At 43.9% G+C, this 20,561-nt stretch overlaps 1 protein-coding gene across 1 annotated transcript in view; it reads left to right on the top strand.

Annotated features, from left to right (window-relative positions):
- zgc:92313 (uncharacterized protein LOC436869 homolog) overlaps positions 1-17,719 on the top strand; it is a 36,178-nt gene extending 18,459 nt beyond the window's left edge. Inside the window, exons 2-6 of the mRNA XM_028814902.2 lie at positions 4,480-4,509; positions 4,608-4,770; positions 9,960-10,231; positions 10,337-10,488; positions 16,869-17,719. Of these exons, the coding sequence (XP_028670735.2) occupies positions 4,480-4,509; positions 4,608-4,770; positions 9,960-10,231; positions 10,337-10,488; positions 16,869-17,126 (875 nt within the window). The 3' untranslated portion in view covers positions 17,127-17,719. The remainder of the gene's footprint in view (positions 1-4,479; positions 4,510-4,607; positions 4,771-9,959; positions 10,232-10,336; positions 10,489-16,868) is intronic.
- The last annotated feature ends 2,842 nt before the right edge of the window (positions 17,720-20,561 follow it).

Raw genomic sequence — 20,561 nt, 5'->3', positions numbered from 1 at the left:
GAGCGGCTGCTGCTTCACCACCTGAGGCCACAGGTCCAACACGCCCTCGACCCTCTGCAGTTCGCATACCAGGAGAAGGTGGGAGCGGAAGATGCCATCATCTATATGCTACATCGATCCCTCTCCCACTTGGACAGAGGCAGTGGTGTTGTAAGAATTCTGTTTCTAGACTTCTCTCGCCTTCAACACCATCCAACCTCTGCTCCTTAGGGACAAGCTGACAGAGATGGGAGTAGATTCATACCTGGTGGCATGGATCGTGGACTATCTTACAGACAGACCTCAGTATGTGCGTCTCGGGAATTGCAGATCTGACACTGTGGTCAGCAACACAGGAGCGCCGCAGGGGACTGTACTTTCTCCAGTCCTGTTCAGCCTATATACATCAGACTTCCAATATAACTCGGAGTCCTGCCACGTGCAAAAGTTTGCTGACGACACTGCTATCGTGGGCTGCATCAGGAGTGGGCAGGAGGAGAAATATAGGAACCTCATCAAGGACTTTGTTAAATGGTGTGACTTAAACCACCTACACCTAAACACCAGCAAAACCAAGGAGCTGGTGGTGGATTTTAGGAGGCCCAGGCCCCTCATGGACCCTGTGATCATCAAAGGTGACTGTGTGCAGAGGGTGCAGACCTATAAATACCTGGGAGTGCAGCTGGACGATAAATTGGACTGAACTGCCAATACTGATGCTCTGTGTAAGAAAGGACTGAGCCGACTATACTTCCTTAGAAGACTGGCATCCTTCAACATCTGCAGTAAGATGCTGCAGATGTTCTATCAGATGGTTGTGGCGAGTGCCCTCTTCTACGCAGTGGTGTGCTGGGGAGGCAGCATTAAGAAGAAGGATGCCTCGTGTCTGGACAAACTGGTGAGGAAGGCAGGCTCTATTGTTGGCATAGAGCTGGACGGTTTGACATCCGTAGCAGAGCAACGGGCACTCAGCAGGCTCCTATCAATTATGGAGAATCCACTACATCCATTAAACAGTGTCATCTCCAGACAGAGGAGCAGTTTCAGCGACAGACTGCTGTCACTGTCCTGCTCCACTGACAGACTGAGAAGATCATTCCTCCCCCAAACTATGCGACTTTTCAATTCCACCAGAGGGGGTAAACGTTAACATTATTCAAGTTATTGTCTGTTTTTTTACCTGCATTTTTTATTACTCTTTAATATTTTTTGCTGCTGGAGTATGTGAATTTCCCCCTGGGATTAATAAAGTATCTATCTATCTATCCTCCACTTGGGGCAGGATCTCGCTACCAACCCTGAGAGGGCACTCCACCCTTTTCCGGCTGAGGACCATGGTCTCGGATTTGGAGGTGCTGATTCTCATCCCAGCCGCTTCACACTCGGCTGCGAACCGATCCAGAGAGAGCTGAAGATCATGGCCTGATGAAGCAAACAGGACAACATCATCTGCAAAAAGCAGTGACCCAATCCTGAGCCCACGAAACCGGACCCCCTCAATGCCCTGACTGCGCCCAAATTGCGCAGCAGTCTCTCTCCATGTTCGCCATTGAATGCTTTAAAACGCCTAAAAATCCCCGAGTACACAAATGACTTTTAGCCTGGATTTAGAGGGGCGTTTTATACTGTATTACCCATGTTGTGTGTTTTTAATTTTATTTGTTTGTTCATTGTAATGCTGAAAACCACTTTAGTCAACTACGGGTTGCTTTCAAACTGTGCTATGTAAGTTTAAACTAAACTGGATGAGCTACATAAATGTGTGCATCACCCTTTACTTTTGACAAAATAGAAAACGGTTATGATGCTTTATTTATACCGTGTATATACTCTAGTATAAGTCGGGTCTTGAAACCCCAAAAATTGATCATAAAATCGGACCCTGACTTGTACGCCCATTCAAAAATACAACACTTAAATTTATTTTTTTTACATCGTCTTGCTTCCTCCAATCTTGCACCAGTTTCTCAGACGCATCAAATTTCGTTGCAGCAGCGCAGTTGACAATTTCTTTCTCCACTTCAATGACGTTTAATTTAAAACCAGCTTCATATTATCTTCTGATTGAAAAGCTCCATAGTAGATAAGGGATGCTCTTACGATAAAGGCATAACGAGGGGGTGAGATACAAAAAAATGCAAAACGATGCAAACGTCACTTCAGAATAGTTTGGGTATCACTGTGTGGTCACGTAGGCACAATACGTACATTGCATTCAGAAAGTATTCCCAGCGCTTCATCACTTTTTCCACATTTTGTTCTGTTACAGCCTTATTCCAAAATGGATTAAATTCATTCTATTCCTCAGAATTCTACACACAACACCCCATAATGACAACGTGAAAAAAGTTTACTTGAGGTTTTTCCAAATTTATTAAAAATAAAAAAACTGAGAAATCCCATGTCCATAAGTATTCACAGCCTTTGCTCAATACTTTGTCGATGCCCCTTTGGCAGCAATTCCAGCCTCAAGTCTTGTTGAATATGATGCCACAAGCTTGGCACACCTATCCTTGGCCAGTTTGGCCCATTCCTCTTTGCAGCACCTCTCAAGCTCCATCAGGTTGGATGCACAGCCATTTTAAGATCTCTCCAGAGATGTTCAATCAGATTCAAGTCTGGGCTCTGGCTGGGCCACTCAAGGACATTCACAGAGTTGTCCTGAAGCCACTCCTTTGATATCTTGGCTGTGTGCTTAGGGTCGTTGTCCTGCTGAAAGATGAACCGTCGCCCCAGTCTGAGGTCAAGAGCGCTCTGGAGCAGGTTTTCATCCAGGATGTCTCTGTACATTGCTGCAGTCATCTTTCCCTTTATCCTGACTAGTCTCCCAGTCCCCACAGCGTGATGCTGCCACCACCATGCTTCACTGTAGGGATGGTATTGGCCTGGTGATGAGCGGTGCCTGGTTTCCTCCAAACGTGACACCTGGCATTGAACACCAAACAGTTCAATCTTTATCTCATCAGACCAGAGAATTTTCTTTCTCATGGTCTGAGAGTCCTTCAGGTGCCTTTTGGCAAACTCCAGGCGGACTGCCATGTGCCTTTTACTAAGGAGTGGCTTCTGTCTGGCCACTCTACCATACAGGCCTGATTGGTGGATTGCTGCGGAGATGGTTGTCCTTCTGGAAGGTTCTCCTCTCTCCACAGAGGACCTCTGGAGCTCTGACAGAGTGACCATCTGGTTCTTGGTCACCTCCCTGACTAAGGCCCTTCTCCCGCCGATCGCTCAGTTTAGATGGCCGGCCAGCTCTAGGAAGAGTCCTGATGGTTTCGAACTTCTTCCACTTACAGACGATGGAGGCCACTGTGCTCATTGGGACCTTCAAAGCAGCAGGAATTTTTCTGTAACCTTCCCCAGATTTGTGCCTCGAGACAATCCTGTCTTAGAGGTCTACAGACAATTCCTTTGACTTCATGCTTGGTTTGTGCTCTGACATGAACTGTCAACTGTGGGACCTTCTATAGACAGGTGTGTGCCTTTCCAAATCATGTCCAGTCAACTGAATTTACCACAGGTGGACTCCAATGAAGCTGCAGAAACATCTCAAGGATGATCAGGGAAACAGGATGCACCTGAGCTCAATTTCGAGCTTCATGGCAAAGGCTGTGAATACTTATGGACATGTGCTTTCTCAATTTTTTTTATTTGTAATAAATTTGCAAAAACCTCAGCTTTTTTCACGTTGTCATTATGGGGTGTTGTGTGTAGAATTCTGAGGAAAAAAATGAATTTAATCCATTTTGGAATAAGGCTGTAACATAACAAAATGTGGAAAAAGTGATGAAGCGCTGGGAATACTTTCCAGATGCACTGTAGAAAAGAGAAAAGGCCGTGTGCTCCGTGGCTCCTCTCTCATGTGTTAGCGTATCATAATCTCTTGGACCAATAGTGTGAGTTTTCCACATTCGACTTATACGACCAACATTATAAAATACCGGAAATTATACGGTAAAATCAAGCCCCGGCTTATCCGCGGGAGAACTTAAATGCAATTTTATATACGGTAAATAACGTTTACAATAACAAAGGCCAATCTAATGTAATTTAACAAGTGCAATTATTATCTTTTTACTAAGTTTTGTGACCACATATTTCCACCCTACCTCAGGGGGCTCTGCTCCTTTAGATCAAGAGGAACGTGAAGTGTTGAGTCGTTATTTGAGAAAAGGGTGAGACGTTTAACTGCCGGTGCACCTCTGTTAACGGGCAATCGGCCAAGCTGAGCAAACCGAAGAGAAATGAGAAGCCGCAACGAGCCGAGCCGAGGAGTAGTTCCACTTGGGACGGATCTTGTTCCGCTGTTTTCAGAGACGGCACTTCATCCCAAGGATCATCTCCTCTTAGTGTCGGACGGCATAGTTGGCTTTTGATCTGCTTCCAGTACGGGACTATCTTGGGCACACTGCTACTGAACCTGTATGCGTTGATCTCCTGGTCCTCCTCTGGTATCGTGTGAATGAGGGTCTTTAATTCTCTCTCTGCATTTTTCTCTTGCAGGTTTCGGAGGAGTCGTCCAGGGGCAAATGGGTATGTCTGTCTGTTCTGTGATTCTTTTTTTTTTTTTTTTTTTTTTGCACTCGGCTATGAGCTTTTATAAATGGTAACTTCTTTTCTTCATTTTGCAGCGTGTGGCACGCCCGTTTTTGGAAGCCGAATAGTAGGTGGACAGAACTCCATGATTGGACAGTGGCCGTGGCAGGTGGACCTGCAGTATAACAGTCAACACGCCTGTGGAGGGTCTTTGATAGCGCCAGGCTGGGTCCTGACGGCAGCACACTGCTTCCCATCGTGAGTACTGTGGTCCTCTAGACACAAAGGGGGGAGGGGGGTGTATTGGGATTAGTGGATGAGGGCATATGAGGAAATGGAATGGAGATCTGGCATCATTGGCAAGGAATCGCTTGGGTTTGAGGGGCCTGTTCCCTTCCTCTCTCCCTCTTTCATGTTTCCACATGTGAACCCGGGGCCTCCGAGTGAGTAACTGGCAGCTCATACCCCCCAAAAATGATGAGCCTCCAAATGTCACTGATGAGGATGCCCTCAAGGGGTTTTGGCCTTCCGTTTCGCACCCTCCCGTGAAGCCAGAGCTCCTTGGAGTCGGTTGCAAGGAATACAGAGAGGCCATTTGCTTTAAAGAGGGAGACCCGATTGTTTTTCACCGAAGATCAATCATTCTGTTAAATTGGAAGAATCCTAACTCTCCTCTGATAAGTCAGTGGGAAACCGATGTTTTATATTATTTGAAATTGGAAAAAATCAAATTCTCAGAGGATCTGTACAAAATTTTTTCAAAACCTGGCAGGATCTGATCAATATTATTTTAGAATAAGAGAAATAACCATTACCGCATTTAATTCCCTTCTCCATCTCTTATTTACATATATATTTATTTCTCCCTATCCTTTGCTTAATGTTGTCTTATTAAAAAGCCCTAAGCAATTCTCCTTTAGCTAAGCTCTCCTTCTCAGGGGTGGGGTTTGATTTGTCTTTAATTTGTTTGGTTATAAATTGATCTATTTGTATGGAATGATTACAATAAAAATTAATAAAAAAAGATCAATCAAACCACAAAAAACAATCTTCTTACCTCCCATACATCACTTGTGGTCTTGTGAGGTGAACAGAGCCAGCGAATAGCGAATCTGGTGAGCCAACTCCCACCCTCATTTAAACCAAAGGCCCATGTGCTCTTATGAGTTGGCTACTTTATTTTAAGAAAATCTCTTTTCTGTGGAAAATATGCACAGTAATCTTAGTTTGGAGTGTGTTACAACATTTCTAGTTGCGTTTTATGAAGTTTTCTACGTACTGGGGATACCGTGTAATGACGCCATTTTGTTTTACCCCTGGGCATCGCCATCGAGTAGGTCCTATTGGTAGGACTCTGTTTCCTAGTTGCTGCAGGGTGTGACTTTTTTGTGTTCCAGCGTGACAGGTGTGGTTTTTTTGTCACGGGGACTGCACTTCACCTCTAAAATCCTCCATTCTAACCCTTACACATACACACACATTATATATATATATATATATATATTTATATGTTTTAAAATTTTGCACCTATTACTGTTCTAGTTTACATGCCCAGTCATTTCTTGACCAGCACTACAGTGGATATCTACACACCCCTGCCAAAATTACAGATTTTGTGTAATAAAAAAAGATGAAACCAAGAGAAATTCTGTCAGAACTTTTTCCACCTTCTTAATTGCAATCTATACAAAGGTGGGGGTTATCTTACAAACACCCAGTTCCATTGGTGTGCAGACCCCCTAAACTAACACTTAGTTGAAGCCCCTTTCGATTTTTTCTTATAGCACTCAGTCTTAGTGAGAGTCTTATCAGTTTGGCACATCTGGACTTTGTGATTTTTTTTTTTTTTTGCCTGCTCCTCCTTGCTGATCTGTCAAATTCCGAGGGCATCTCCTGTGCACAGCTCTCTTCAGGTCCCCCCACAGGTCTTGATGGGCTCTGACCAGGCCATTCCAGAACATTAATCCTCCTTTGATGGAGCCATTGTTTTGCTGAAATTTTTTTTTCTGTGTTCTTTGAGAGAAGTTCCTCCTCATCTTCCCAAAATTGATTGATACATGGAGCTCATCATGATTCCATCCATCTTGACTAAAGCAGCCCCAAAGCCTGATGCCACCTCCACTGCCATGCTTCACCATGGGTCTCCTGGGGTTCTTTTTGATGATATGCTGTTATTTTTGTGCCAACATACCTTTTGGAATTACGGCCAAATAGTTTACCCTTGGTCTCATCGGATCGTAATACATTTTTCCACATGGTTGTAGGACACTGGGTATTCCTTCTTTTGGAAAGTTTAGCCCAGCTTGGATGCTCTCCTTTGTGAGAAAAGGCTTTCATCTTGCTCCCCTACCCCACAATCCAGACCTATGAAGAATACGATTTGATTGTTGTCACATGTAGGGAACAACCAGGACTTTAATGTTGCTACAGGCCTCTTGGTGGCCTCCCTGACCAGTGTTCTCCTTGTCTTCTCATCAGTCTTGGAGGGAGGTCCTGATCTTGGTTGAGTCACTGTGGAGCCATATTGTCTCCACTTGTGCTCCATGGGATGTTTTGGATATTTTTTTTTTTTTTATTGCTACCCGGTTCTGATTGATTACCTTTCAGCGATGAGATCCCACTCATGTTTTAGAGGCTCTTTGCAGACCACGGCCTTTGGAGTGTGTCACAACCGAGAGGATATCGGAATAAAGGAAGAGGCCAACTTCGTCTTGCGCTCCGTCAGAGCCCCTTGAATTGATGTCCAGTGTCTACGGAGACGACTTATTGGGATTGGCTGATTCTGAACACGGCCACATCCTGGATTATTAAAGGGGGTCTGCACACTCGTGGCACCAGCTTTGTGTAGGACATTTTTTTTTTTTTTTCTCTCTAAACAGTTTCTGATCTGTTTTTCTCCTTCTTTCTATAGATTGCAGTAGAAGTGGAGTAAGTTCTGACAGGATTTCTCTTGGTTACATTTTTTAAAATACACAAAATTTGCAGTTTTGGCAGAGGGGTATGGACTTTTTATATCCACTGTAGAATTGTACCTTCTGACGGACCCTTCAAAATGATACGCAGGTCATGGGGGGGTCTCCAATAATGGATGGATGGATACTTTATTAATCCCAAGGGGAAATTCCCATACTCCAGCAGCAATATTTAAAGAGTGATAACAATGCAGGTATACAGACAGACAATAACTTTATATAATGTTAACGTTTATCCCACCCCCCAACCCCCCAAGTGGAATTGAAGAGTCTCGTAGTGTGATGGAGGAACGATCTCCTCAGTCTGTCAGTGGAGCAGGACGGTGACAGCAGTCTGTCGCTGAAGCTGCTCCTCTGTCTGGAGATGATCCTGTTCAGTGGATGCAGTGGATTCTCCATAATTGATAGGAGCCTGCTCATCGCCCGTCGCTCTGCCACAGATATCAGACTGTCCAGATCCGTGCCTACAATAGAGCCTGCCTTCCTCACCAGTTTGTCCAGGCGTGAGGTGTCCTTCTTCTTAATGCTACCTCCCCAGCACACCACCGCGTAGAAGAGGGCGCTCACCACAACTGTCTGATTGAACATCTGCAGCATCTTATTGCAGATGTTGAAGGACGCCAGCCTTCTGAGGAAGTATAGTCGGCTCTGTCCTTTCTTGCACAGCGCATCAGTATTGGCAGTCCAGTCTAATTTATCCTCCAGCTGCACTCCCAGGTATTTATAGGTCTGCACCATCTGCACACAGTCACCTCTGATGATCACGGGGTCCATGAGGGGCCTGGTCCTCCTAAAATCCACCACCAGCTCCTTGGTTTTGCTGGTGTTCAGGTGTAGGTGGTTTGTGTCGCACCATTTAACAAAGTCATTGATTAGGTTCCTATACTTCTCCTCCTGCCCACTCCTGATGCAGCCCACGATAGCAGTGTCATCAGTGAATTTTGCACATGGCAGGACTCAGTTGTATTGGAAGTCTGATGTATATAGGCTGAACAGGACCGGAGAAAGTACAGTCCCCTGCGGCGCTCCTGTGTTGCTGACCACAATGTCAGACGTGCAGTTCCCGAGACGCACATACTGAGGTCTGTCTGTAAGATAGTCCACAATCCATGCCACCAGGTATGAAGCTACTCCCATCTCTGTCCGCTTGTCCCTAAGGAGCAGAGGTTGGATGGTGTTGAAGGGGCTAGAGAAGTCCAGAAACATAATTCTTACAGCACCACTACCTCTGTCTAAGTGGGAGAGGGATCGGTGTAGCATGTAGATGATGGCATCCTCCGCTCCCACCTTCTCCTGGTATGCAAACTGCAGAGGGTCGAGGGCGTGTTGAACCTGTGGCCTCAGGTGGTGAAGCAGCAGCCGCTCCATGGTCTTCATCACATGTGACATCAGGGCGACAGGCCGGAAGTCGTTCAGCTCACTAGGACGTGATACCTTTGGGACTGGGGTGATACAAGATGTTTTCCAAAGCCTCTGGACTCTCCCCTGTTCCAGGCTCAGGTTGAAGATGCGCTGTAGAGGACCCCCCCGCTCCAGCGCACAGGCCTTCAGCAGTCGTGGCGATACTCCATCTGGACCGCTGCTTTGCTGGCACAAAGTCTCCTCCGCTCTCTGCTCACCTGCGCTGCTGTAATTGTGGGTGGGGATGTCTCTCCTATGCTGGTATCGGCAGAAGGATGTGTGGAGGGTGCAGTACTCCGAGGAGAGAGTGGGATAGGGTGGTCATACCTGTTAAAGAAGTTGTTCATCTGGTTTGCTCTCTTCACATCTCTCTCGATGGTGGTACCCCGCTTCGAGCTGCAGCCAGTGATGATCTTCATCCAATCCCACACTTCCTTCATGCTGTTATTCTGCAACTTCTGCTCCAGCTTTCTCCTGTACTGCTCCTTCGCCGCCCTGAGCTGGACTTGGAGTTCCTTCTGCAAGCGCTTGAGCTCATGCTGATCACCGTCTTTAAAAGCCCTTTTCTTCTGGTTCAAAAGGCCCTTGATGTCACTTGTAATCCATGGCTGCTTGTTAGCATAGCAGTGTACTATATGCGTGCTTTATCGGAAATCCAATCTAATGTAAACAGATCTCTTTGGGGTGTTCCTGACACTTTTTTTTTTTTATTCCAACACCTATGGAAATAAGACTAACCTGTAAAGTTCAATATTTTTTTTGTGAAAACGTTCCTGAATTTTACAACACATGTGGATAACCTACCTAATTCACTCAGTGTAAAAATTCTGAAAGAGAAATTCCTGAGCTTTTATTTTGATCATGAATATTAAGTGAAGGATGATGACGCTATAGCCAGGGAAGTCAAAGTAGCAGAAGATGAGCACAAGTGAGGGAGAGTTGAAAGGGTTAAATGGGGCCGAAATGCTACACGACTGAAAAAACTGGGTGACAATTGAGGGGACATGTTCTTATGGCTTCCTTCTGTTGTCTTCTAATTCTCTCCCCACGTGTCTCCTTTGTCTGCCCTTGCAGTGGTCATTCCTATTCAAGTTATGACGTCTACTTAGGAAGGTACGAGCTTAATGGAGACAACGGAAATGAAGCTCACAGAACAATATTCAACGTCATCATCTATCCGGGTTACCAGTCTGAATTGCAGGGCCTGGACGTGGCACTGGTGCAGCTCAACACCCCTGTAACATACAACGACTACATCTTGCCAATCTGCCTGCCGTCCTCCAGTGTTTTCTTCCCTGAAGGCCTCGATTGTTGGGTCACGGGCTGGGGTGACACCTCTGAGAATGGTAAGCCTGCATTGCAGCAGTGGCAGTGCCACGTCTTAGTGTGCCCACAGGTGTCTTTTTGTTTACACGTTTGTTTTCTCTCTCTCTCTCTCTCTCTCATTCAAGGGGCTCTTGCCAACACGTTGCAGGATCTCATGGTGCCCCTTATCAGCACATCCACATGTTCAAGCATGTACCAGCAGGCAGCGCCCACCATCACCGTTCCACAGGATACGTTCTGTGCCGGGTATCAAGAAGGGCAGAAGGACGCGTGTCAGGTGAGTCCTCTGTGCCTGACCAGCAACTCTTGTCAGTCTTTTATTTTGTGCAGCACCTTGCATGAACATACGGCAAAGGCTTGTGTAATATACTGCTGGGCCAAAAAATAATTAATTAATAAATAAGTCACTATTTTGAATTTTAAATAAGCAAATACTTAAGAGCCAATGATCGGCTCATTCTTGCAGTGCCTGATATGTTTGACCTGGCAGTACTTCCAGCTCCACACTTTGACGTGATCAGGATTTGATTAGAAAAACTTTAATTCTCTCCCCTCGTTTTCTATTCTATCTATCTAAACATACATATTTTTACTATTATTAAAGTGCTACTCTGATGACCTGGCTCTCTTTCTCATGGGTGGGGGGGTGATTTTGTTTCAAACCAGTTTTGTTAAACTTGACTTGCATGTATGGAATGTTTTTTTTTGATTTTTAACATATATCTATATATCTCTGCGGTGGGTTGGCGCCCTGCCCGGGATTGGTTCCCTGCCTTGTGCCCTGTGTTGGCTGGGATTGGCTCCGGCAGACCCCCGTGAACATGTGTTCGGATTCAGTAGGTTGGAAAATTGGTGGATGGATGGATGGATGGATGGATCTATATCTCTATTATAATAAAAAAAAAAAATAATAATCCTGAGACATGCATTTTCAGAGACATTTTCATGTCCCACGAGATGAGACTTTGTGCCAAGAGATTTAACCAGGCCCGGGGTCGGAAATAAAAGACAAAGAGTAGATGACAAAGTAGAACGTCGTAAAGAATTCAAAAACGTTGGCACGGTACACATGCAGAGCAGGTTAGAGATCATGGAAGTACTAAAATTCGAAAGTCTCAAAAAAATGATAGTAAAGATCGCATTAGCGCAAACAAACGGAAATTATTATTCAGTGAAATAACGGAATAGCAAAAAAAGGTCTAATAATTTAAATACGAACAATATAAGTTGGAGAGTTCTAGATCGTCTAATTCGTGTTGCCATTAAGGAAAATTTACTTGAGGTTTTTATAAATTGATTAAAAATAAAAAAAATTGAGAAAGCACATGTCCATAAGTATTCACAGCCTTTGCCATGAAGCTCAAAATTGAGCTCAGGTGCATCCTGTTTCTCCTGATCATCCTTGAGATGTTTCTGCAGCTTCATTGGAGTCCACCTGTGGTAAATTCAGTTGACTGGACATGATTTGGAAAGGCACACACCGGTCTATAGAAGGTCCCACAGTGGACAGTTCATGTCAGAGCACAAACCAAGCATGAAGTCAAAGGAATTGTCTGTAGACCTCTGAGACAGGATTGTTCCTCTTGATCTAAAGGAGCAGAGCCCCCTGAGGTAGGGTGGAAATATGTGGTCACAAAACTTAGTAAAAAGATAATAATTGCACTTGTTAAATTACATTAGATTGGCCTTCGTTATTGTAAACGTTATTTACCGTATAAAAAATCGCATTTAAGTTCTCCCGCGGATAAGCCGGGGCCTGATTTTACCATACAATTTCCTGTATTTTATACTGTTGGTCGTATAAGTCGAATGTGGAAAACTCACACTATTGGTCCAAGAGATTATGATACGCTAACACATGAGAGAGGAGCCACGGAGCACACGGCCTTTTCTCTTTTCTACAGTGCGTCCAGAAAGTATTGACAGCGCATCACTTTTTGCACATTTTGTTATGTTACAGCCTTATTCCAAAATGGATTAAATTAATTTTTTTCCTCAGAATTCTACACACAACACCCCATAATGACAACGTGAAAAAAGTTAAGGTTTTTGTAAATTTATTACAAATAAAAAAAATTGAGAAAGCACATGTACATAAGTATTCACAGCCTTTGCCATGAAGCTCAGAATTGAGCTCAGGTGCATCCTGTTTCTCCTGATCATCCTTGAGATGTTTCTGCAGCTTCATTGGAGTCCACCTGTGGTAAATTCAGTTGACTGGACATGATTTGGAAAGGCACACACCGGTCTATAGAAGGTCCCACAGTGGACCGTTCATGTCAGAGCACAAACCAAGCATGAAGTCAAAGGAATTGTCTGTAGACCTCTGAGACAGGATTGTCTCCAGGCACAAATCTGGGGAAGATTACAGAAAAATTTCTGCTGCTTTGAAGGTCCCAATGAGCACAGTGGCCTCCATCATCCGTAAGTGGAAGAAGTTCAAAACCACCAGGACTCTTCCTAGAGCTGGCCGGCCATCTAAACTGAGTGATTGGGGGAGAAGGGCCTTAGTCAGGGAGGTGACCAAGAACCCGATGGTCACTCTGTCAGAGCTCCAGAGGTCCTCTGTGGAGAGAGGAGAACCTTCCAGAAGGACCACTATCTCTGCAGCAATCCACCAATCAGGCCTGTATGGTAGAGTGGCCAGACGGAAGCCACTCCTTAGTAAAAGGCACATGGCAGCCCGCCTGGAGTTTGCCAAAAGGCACCTGAAGGACTCGCAGACCGAGAAAGAAAATTCTCTGGTCTGACAAGACAAAGATTGAACTCTTTGGTGTGAATGCCAGGCGTCACGTTTGGAGGAAACCAGGCACCGCTCATCACCAGGCCAATACCATCCCTACAGTGAAGCATGGTGGTGGCAGCATCATGCTGTGGGGACTGGGAGACTAGTCAGGATAAAGGGAAAGATGACTGCAGCAATGTACAGAGACATCCTGGATGAAAACCTGCTCCAGAGCGCTCTTGACCTCAGACTGGGGCGACAGTTCATCTTTCAGCAGGACAACGACCCTAAGCACACAGCCAAGATATCAAAGGAGTGGCTTCAGGACAACTCTGTGAATGTCCTTGAGTGGCCCAGCCAGAGCCCAGACTTGAATCTGATTGAACATCTCTGGAGAGATCTTAAAATGGCTGTGCACCGACGCTTCCCATCCAACCTGATGGAGCTTGAGAGGTGCTGCAAAGAGGAATGGGCCAAACTGGCCAAGGATAGGTGTGCCAAGCTTGTGGCATCATATTCAACAAGACTTGAGGCTGGAATTGCTGCCAAAGGTGCATCGACAAAGTATTGAGCAAAGGCTGTGAATACTTATGGACATGGGATTTCTGTTTTTATTTTTAATAAATTTGCAAAAACCTCAAACTTTTTCATGTTGTCATTATGGGGTGTTGTGTGTAGAATTCTGAGGAAAAGAATTTAATCCATTTTGGAATAAGGCTGTAACATAAAACGTGGGAAAAGTGAATACGCTGGGAATACTTTCCAGATGCACTGTATGCGTGTGTGTGTGTGTGTGTGTGTGTGTGTGTATATGTATGTATATATATATAATATAATATATATATATATATATATATATATAATATAATATTTATTTTGCTAAATGAAGCCACACTGAGCGTTCCTTGGTATCGTTGTCCACTGTCACCCGCACACACAGGCCGCCCTTGTGACTTGCAACAAAATATCAAACTGCACGACTGGCGCTTACAAGGGTATGACGCGACTGCCCCCACCTTGGTAATGCTCAAGACTACGTCCAAAAATTGCCACACGTGTCGTGTGATGGGGGCTTAAGGTACATAATCCAAAGTGGGCAGCTTAGAACCTTGTAAAGATTACAGGATCATTTCTTTCAGTTTATAAGTGAAGTAGCTGGCGGGCAGTGCATAGGAGGGATTGATATTAATGTCGAGGTATGTATATATGTATATAGATTTTGGAACTTCCGCAGGTCTAAGCATAAACCCCTTCACTCTGTTAACATCCGAGGTGAGGACGCTGAGGTGGTGCAGACTTGTAACTATGTAGGTGTCCAGCTTGATGACAGACTGGATTGGTCTGTGGACACGGATTGTCTTCTACAGGAAGATCTTTTTCCTCGGAAGACTCCAGTTACTCAACATACGTATGTAGTGAAATGCTGTTTGTTCTATTAGGCGGTCGTTGTCAGTGTGCTTTTTTTGTGGAGTCAGTAGGACAATCTGGTGAAGAAGGCTGCCTTGGTGCTGGGCAGGGCTGTGGACTCGCTGAGGTGGGTATGGGGAAGAAGGTGCAGGCCATCCTTGAGAACAGCAGTCTCCCTCTTCACATTTTTTTGGTGGGTCAGTGAACTAAGTGCAGGAGTCGTCTTCTCTCACCGTGCTGCAGAACGCTTTAGGAGATCATTTGTTCCTGCTGCAGTGAGATTTTAGAACGCCGTTTGTCAACACAAGTGATTCAGGACCAGGGGGGTATTTTTCGTACGTGGATTACTCGCTTAGCCGGATGTAATTGTTGACGATTTGGCCTGATCCTGATCTGTCGGTTTTTTGAAACTCTTGCTGGAAGTGTTGTCATAGCAACACATCCAAATCCGCAAACCTGCTCGGAGCAGGTTTGTTCTGCGTAAACAAGGATTAGTTTACACACGTGATCAGTGACGGTGTGGAAGTCATCCAGTCAGGGCTTCGCCGTTCATGAATGAGCGACCAATTGATATTGGTGTGCAAATTATAGGAAGAGAATTTCATACAAAGAGGGTTTTGCGCGATCGGCAAGATCCTTTATTGCCCCCGGAGGAAATTCTGTACGAAAGATACCGCTTTAGCCGAGGGAGAATATTGTACCACAAAGATTTATTAGCTCCGTATATTCGAAGTCAAACTCGGTGAAGTCGGGCTCTCACAACCACACAGACAGTAGGCATTGCTTTGAGGTTTTTTACAAGTGGCACTTTTTTATATACTGTAGGCGATGCGGAACATCTATCGAAAAGTGCAGTTTGCCAGGCAATTCGTAAAGTCTGTTTGGCTGTGAAACGTTTCCTTCAGGTTTTCATTGTGTTTCCTGGACACCTGCGTGTGCAGACAATAAAAGAGGCGTTTCATGCCATTGCAGGTAGGTAATACACAGGCTAAAACACCCACAGTTCCACGAAGAATCTCAATCAGCCTAACATTCTCATTACCAGGATTTCCAAATGTGATTGGGTCACACGGAACTGATCAGAGTGGAGTTTGATCAAACATTATTTGGAAAGTGTACCTCTCCTCCTGATGAATAATCAGACACAGTGTCTTCATCAAATATTTGACCTTCGTTAATATCTCGTTGGTCAGACACAGGTTCAAGGGATATGACATTCCTTGCAACTGACCCAACAAAAAAGAGGGCTATATGGAACATACCTATAGCACACATGGAGGACAAATATGCAATGACCATCCTTTACCTGAAATGAAGTGACCACTACTTCCTGCCACTGGTTCTGAGGAGGAGCTTCCCCCTGGAATGCCCTCAGAAACAGGGCGATGGGCATTTTGCTGGAGAGCCAACTCTTCTGCAGGGGTTAGGTCTGGACCGCGTGGACCTCCACCTGTTTTTTGCTTGTCTGCCTCCTTATTAGCTTTAAAATTAATGTTTTTTATATTATATATGATTCTTCATGTCAACAATTCTTTAAATAGTTATATACCAATATTTACCAGTTTGAAGTATATTTTTGTACTTTAACCTGTTCCCATGTTCTCCTTGTGCTCACGTTTGATCTGGAATTATGACATATTAAGTAATAATTAATCTGACACATAGGAAATGAAACACTGCAGTCAGTAAGTACAATGTACACTACTTAGCGTTTAATTTTTTTGGCCACTTTTTGCCAGCCGTCTTTTCTGGTCTGGGCTGCTTTTGCAGTGTTATCCCTTGTGTATATTAAATCTTGAAATTCTTCGTGTCCTTCGAATAAAAGGTCTTGCGCCACGTGTGTGAAAAACAAAATGCGCCCGTTCTTTCGTCATTTTGTTACAGCCTATCAAAGACTTGCTGACCATGTTTTCTAGACTCAATATATATGGGCTTTTCACTCCGCGCGGGCGCGCGCATTCATCTCGTATGATTAGATCCAGCTACACTAATCTAATACACATCTGCGTTTGAAAAACCGACTTATCTGGATGAGTTTCACTGGCATTAACTCATTCAAGATGAGGCACCTGATCTCGGATGGTTTAAGCGACGTACGAAAAATACCCCCCAGGTCACCACTCTACCTTCCAACACTGTAACAATTGATCCATTTGTACTTTGTTTGTTCTCCTTGCTTTTATAAATTTCAAGAATGTTTTACATTTGTGTTTGAGCTATTGGATGCCTGAATTTCCCTGAGGGGATGAATAAAGTGTCCATCTGTCATACAGAGCCCTTCATGTCTATCTCATCCTGCCAACTCCACTATATCTGTCATATAGCGCTTTTTCTGTCTGCCTGGCATACAGGGCCTTTTCTAATAAATATATATTCCCTCTGACAATTGTATAACTTAAAGTGCCAGATGTGAATTTGTGCTGAAAAGTGTCCATGCTGCTTGGGTAACCATTAACAGTTTATCATAAGTGGACAATACTGTGCATCTTCTAAATGTATTTTTTTTTTTTAAAAAAAAACATTAGGGAGACTCCGGTGGACCCCTCGTTTGCAAGATGACAAATGGAACCTGGGTACAAGCAGGCATCGTGAGTTTCGGGGAAGGCTGTGCCCGCCCAGACCTGCCTGGTATCTACGTGCAGGTGACAGAGTACAGCTCCTGGATTCAGAGTAACGTGCCCAGCGTACAACTGTACAATAAGGCCGCACAGAGGCTGACCAACTGGATGGCAGTCCTGCTCAACCTGACCCTGACCACCATTTTGCTGAACCTGCTCCGATAGTCCAGATGAGCGGCTCCACAATGGAGGTTTCCCAGCAGTGTGTCAACACCTAGAGGACAACTCCTAAGTGGTCAATTTGGAAGTCCCATCGCATTTAAGTTGTAACGTCTTCCAATCCACTCCAAATCACTGTGTTTACATTTTAATTTTACAATTTTTAAGAAGCTGGAAGTACAAATTGAGCCCAGCAATTTAATTGTGGAGGCTGATGATGATCTGTTGGGCTTTGTTGTAGCTGCTGCAAACAAGATTAAAGAAATTATCAGATGTTGCACTTCCAGTACCTTCCACTAGAGGGCAAAGTGCAGCCAAACCTGGAGTGTACTTGAAGTTACTCACCACTGCCTCAAGTGGACAGAACCTGCTAAACGCTCCTAGTGATTTCTTCTACCTCTGCTAAACTGCAAATTATAAGTAAGATGTGGGCAGTTTTTAAACTTCCAAAATTTAAACAATGAAGGTATTTTTAAAGAGGGATTTGATTCTATTTCATAAATGAGTGTTTTTATGAATTAATGTGAAAATATTTTAAGCCAAGTTGTAGAGAATCGTCTGTTTTATGGTTTTCTTAATAAATCTGAATGTCTGTGTCAGTTTTGTTTTTTTATTAAACTATAGCTTGACCAGAAAGACGCCAAAACGTTAATGGTGTAGGCACCATCAGACAGGATTCTTCCCGTTGAACACTGTTGCTGTAACAAGCCTGCAGCGCCCACGTAAGCAGGCGCCATTGTCGGGTGAAATGCTTAGAACATTCAAGTAAGCAACACATCAGCACTCTCCATTACTCCTATTAAGTTTTTAATCTGCTTGGAGTGAACCCCAGGGGTCTCTTGGGTTTGGAATTCTATGTAAAAACTGTTAGACCCAAGTATCCCTTGGGTTGAGCTGTCCGATGTAAAGCCTGAATAACGCTTGGGGAGAGCATTCTGTAGCCATTTAGTTTATGAAATATTACGCTGGAAAAGAAATCATGAATATTTCTATTCATTATGTCCCTCTGTTCACTCATCGATATTTATGTATGAGTGGGATGGAGCCTTCAAGCAAAACACAACATTGTGTGAATGGAAAGCTGTAAAGCCCATTTTAGAACAACCTAAAAGTGAACCATTAATTGAATCAAATAAGTGATGACAATTTGAATTGGATGCCATCATGAGTAGAGAAATCGATGCATACGGCACAATACAATTGAACCACCTGGTGAATTTAGTCACAAAAAGTTGCAGAGGGATGCGGTATGTGTGTGTTAACAAGGCAAAACGGGTTGCGACCGAGTGGAAGGACATGAAAGACGTTGCCCGCCTAAGCACAATGCAGCAGCTGCCAGTCGCTAAGCCTTAGGGCCGATTTATACTTCACACTCTGAACGCGTACGCGCCCGCATCATGGCTGCCACGCGTTCCCAGCATTCATTTGACGCGTCCTCTGAGCAGGTCCTTGGAAATTAATGCGACACGTGCGCGAGTTTCAGAACCAGCAAAAAGTCGGGGGACGCAGTGTGATAAAAGTTGGAATGTGACATCGGTGTCTCTGTTTACTCTCTACATGTGACAGAAAGCTGCTGTGCAGATCCTACGGGGATCGGTGTGCACACTTCGATGTTTGATAAATGGTTCAATGTGGTGAAGCAAAATGCCAACATACAGATGTATTCGTGGTGCTTTTATATTCAAGCGTCGCATATTCGCGATCATAATGACACGATACGTTTTAAGTCTCCCATACCATCTTTTGTGCCTTTTTCACAACAGCAACATAATGTACAGCACTGGATTTGAGCCACTGAGAAAGAAAAAAAAAATTAAGGACACAGTGAAAACGTGTATTTTATGATTAAAGTGGAAATTTCGGCTTTAATCTCAAAGTAAACTAGTGATAAAATGTCCACTTTAACCTCGTAAAGCAGACCGTCATAAACGTCATCCCAGTTTTTTAATCGCTATGGCAAGCAGCAATAGATCACCACACAGAACACATTAAATTTCTGATATTCCAACTCTCTGCACATTTAGAATCTTTAGATTTATACTTGATGTCACTTTCATGATGAAATGCATTAAAGTGTGTGTGTTACATTTTACAGATAAATCGGTATTTTTGTTTAATTGTTGTGATGTGAGATTTTACATATAATTTGATGAGTATTTTTATGTCTATTTGATTTTTAGGCAGAGCAATGTAATTTAGTGTTACTTTAGTGAGACGCATTCGTGTTTGCCCCCCATTTTACGGCTGAGCCTCTTTGAATTTTACGACAGGATTTGGGGGAAGATGTGCCTTAAACCGGTTCAGTTAGTGTTTCTTTGCTTAATTCATTTCTACCCCCGCAAGAAAGACTTAAAGACATATGGTCTTGGGGGTGGCAGGTATTAAGATGTTCTATTCCCCCATTGGTCTGAGGTTTGGCTGCTTGGAATTGGCTTGTCTCAGAGGCCTTTAAGTACCATGATGTCCTATTGGCTCTCGGGGTTGGATAGAACATCTATAAAATGTATGTGTTTAACCTCACAATCTCTCTTACTAACCAACATCTTAAAGAAGCATCTCTCTTGCTAACCTGTGATGATGAAGACAACACAATGAAGAGCACAGCTCAGCAGCCATTTTGAAAAGACATTTGGCTGAAAGCTGAGCACCAATGATGCCTTAACTAGAGACATTTAAGTAACTACAAGACTGTGTGCCGCCTGAACTACATATCACCGTTTAATCAGGTTGTATGGTTGCCAATTTGCATTTTATTATTATTTATGAATATTATCAGTAATACGTTATTTTATGTGTAACTCCTGCTTGTCTTTTTACTACATCTAATTGCCTGAGGTTATAGATATAGAAGGGAAGGTGGGGATAAGTTATATACAATAATACCTTATAAACAGTGGTAAGTCTGTGAGATTAGGCATTCTAAGGCTACATATTAATAATACAATAGGGGGAAGTAGAGCAATATATTACTATACCAAGACAAAACAATGAATACGGTTAATAATTACACACATGGGGGTAAGCACTGCTGCCTCACAGGGAGCCACGTCGCTGGTATTCCCTGCTTGGATTCCACACTGTGCTCCAGTTTCCTTCCAAACATATGCAGATTTGGGGATTTGGTGCCGCTAAAATGACGCCAGTGTATGTGTGTGCTTGTATTCACTTTGCGATGAGCTGAGGCCTCGTCCAGGGATTGTTTCTCACACTCGTGCCAATGCTTGCTGGAACGGACACATCCCTGGATTGATGGATTTAATCATTTAAACATTCTTTTCAGAGATATTGCGGTAAGGTGTCATTGGAATTTAATAGGTGCCCTAGGCAATTCACAACACAGAGAAGCCAAACCTGTTCTCACCGTGATAATATCTCACACTGCCACCTGGTGGATTCCTCCAGATTTACGTAAAGTACGCACGCAAGTATAAACACTACATC

Source organism: Erpetoichthys calabaricus, chromosome 12 (assembly GCF_900747795.2).
Source record: "Erpetoichthys calabaricus chromosome 12, fErpCal1.3, whole genome shotgun sequence".
Taxonomy (NCBI): domain Eukaryota; kingdom Metazoa; phylum Chordata; class Cladistia; order Polypteriformes; family Polypteridae; genus Erpetoichthys; species Erpetoichthys calabaricus.
Note: the sequence above shows the minus strand (reverse complement) of the source record. Positions and strands in the feature narration are given on the sequence as shown.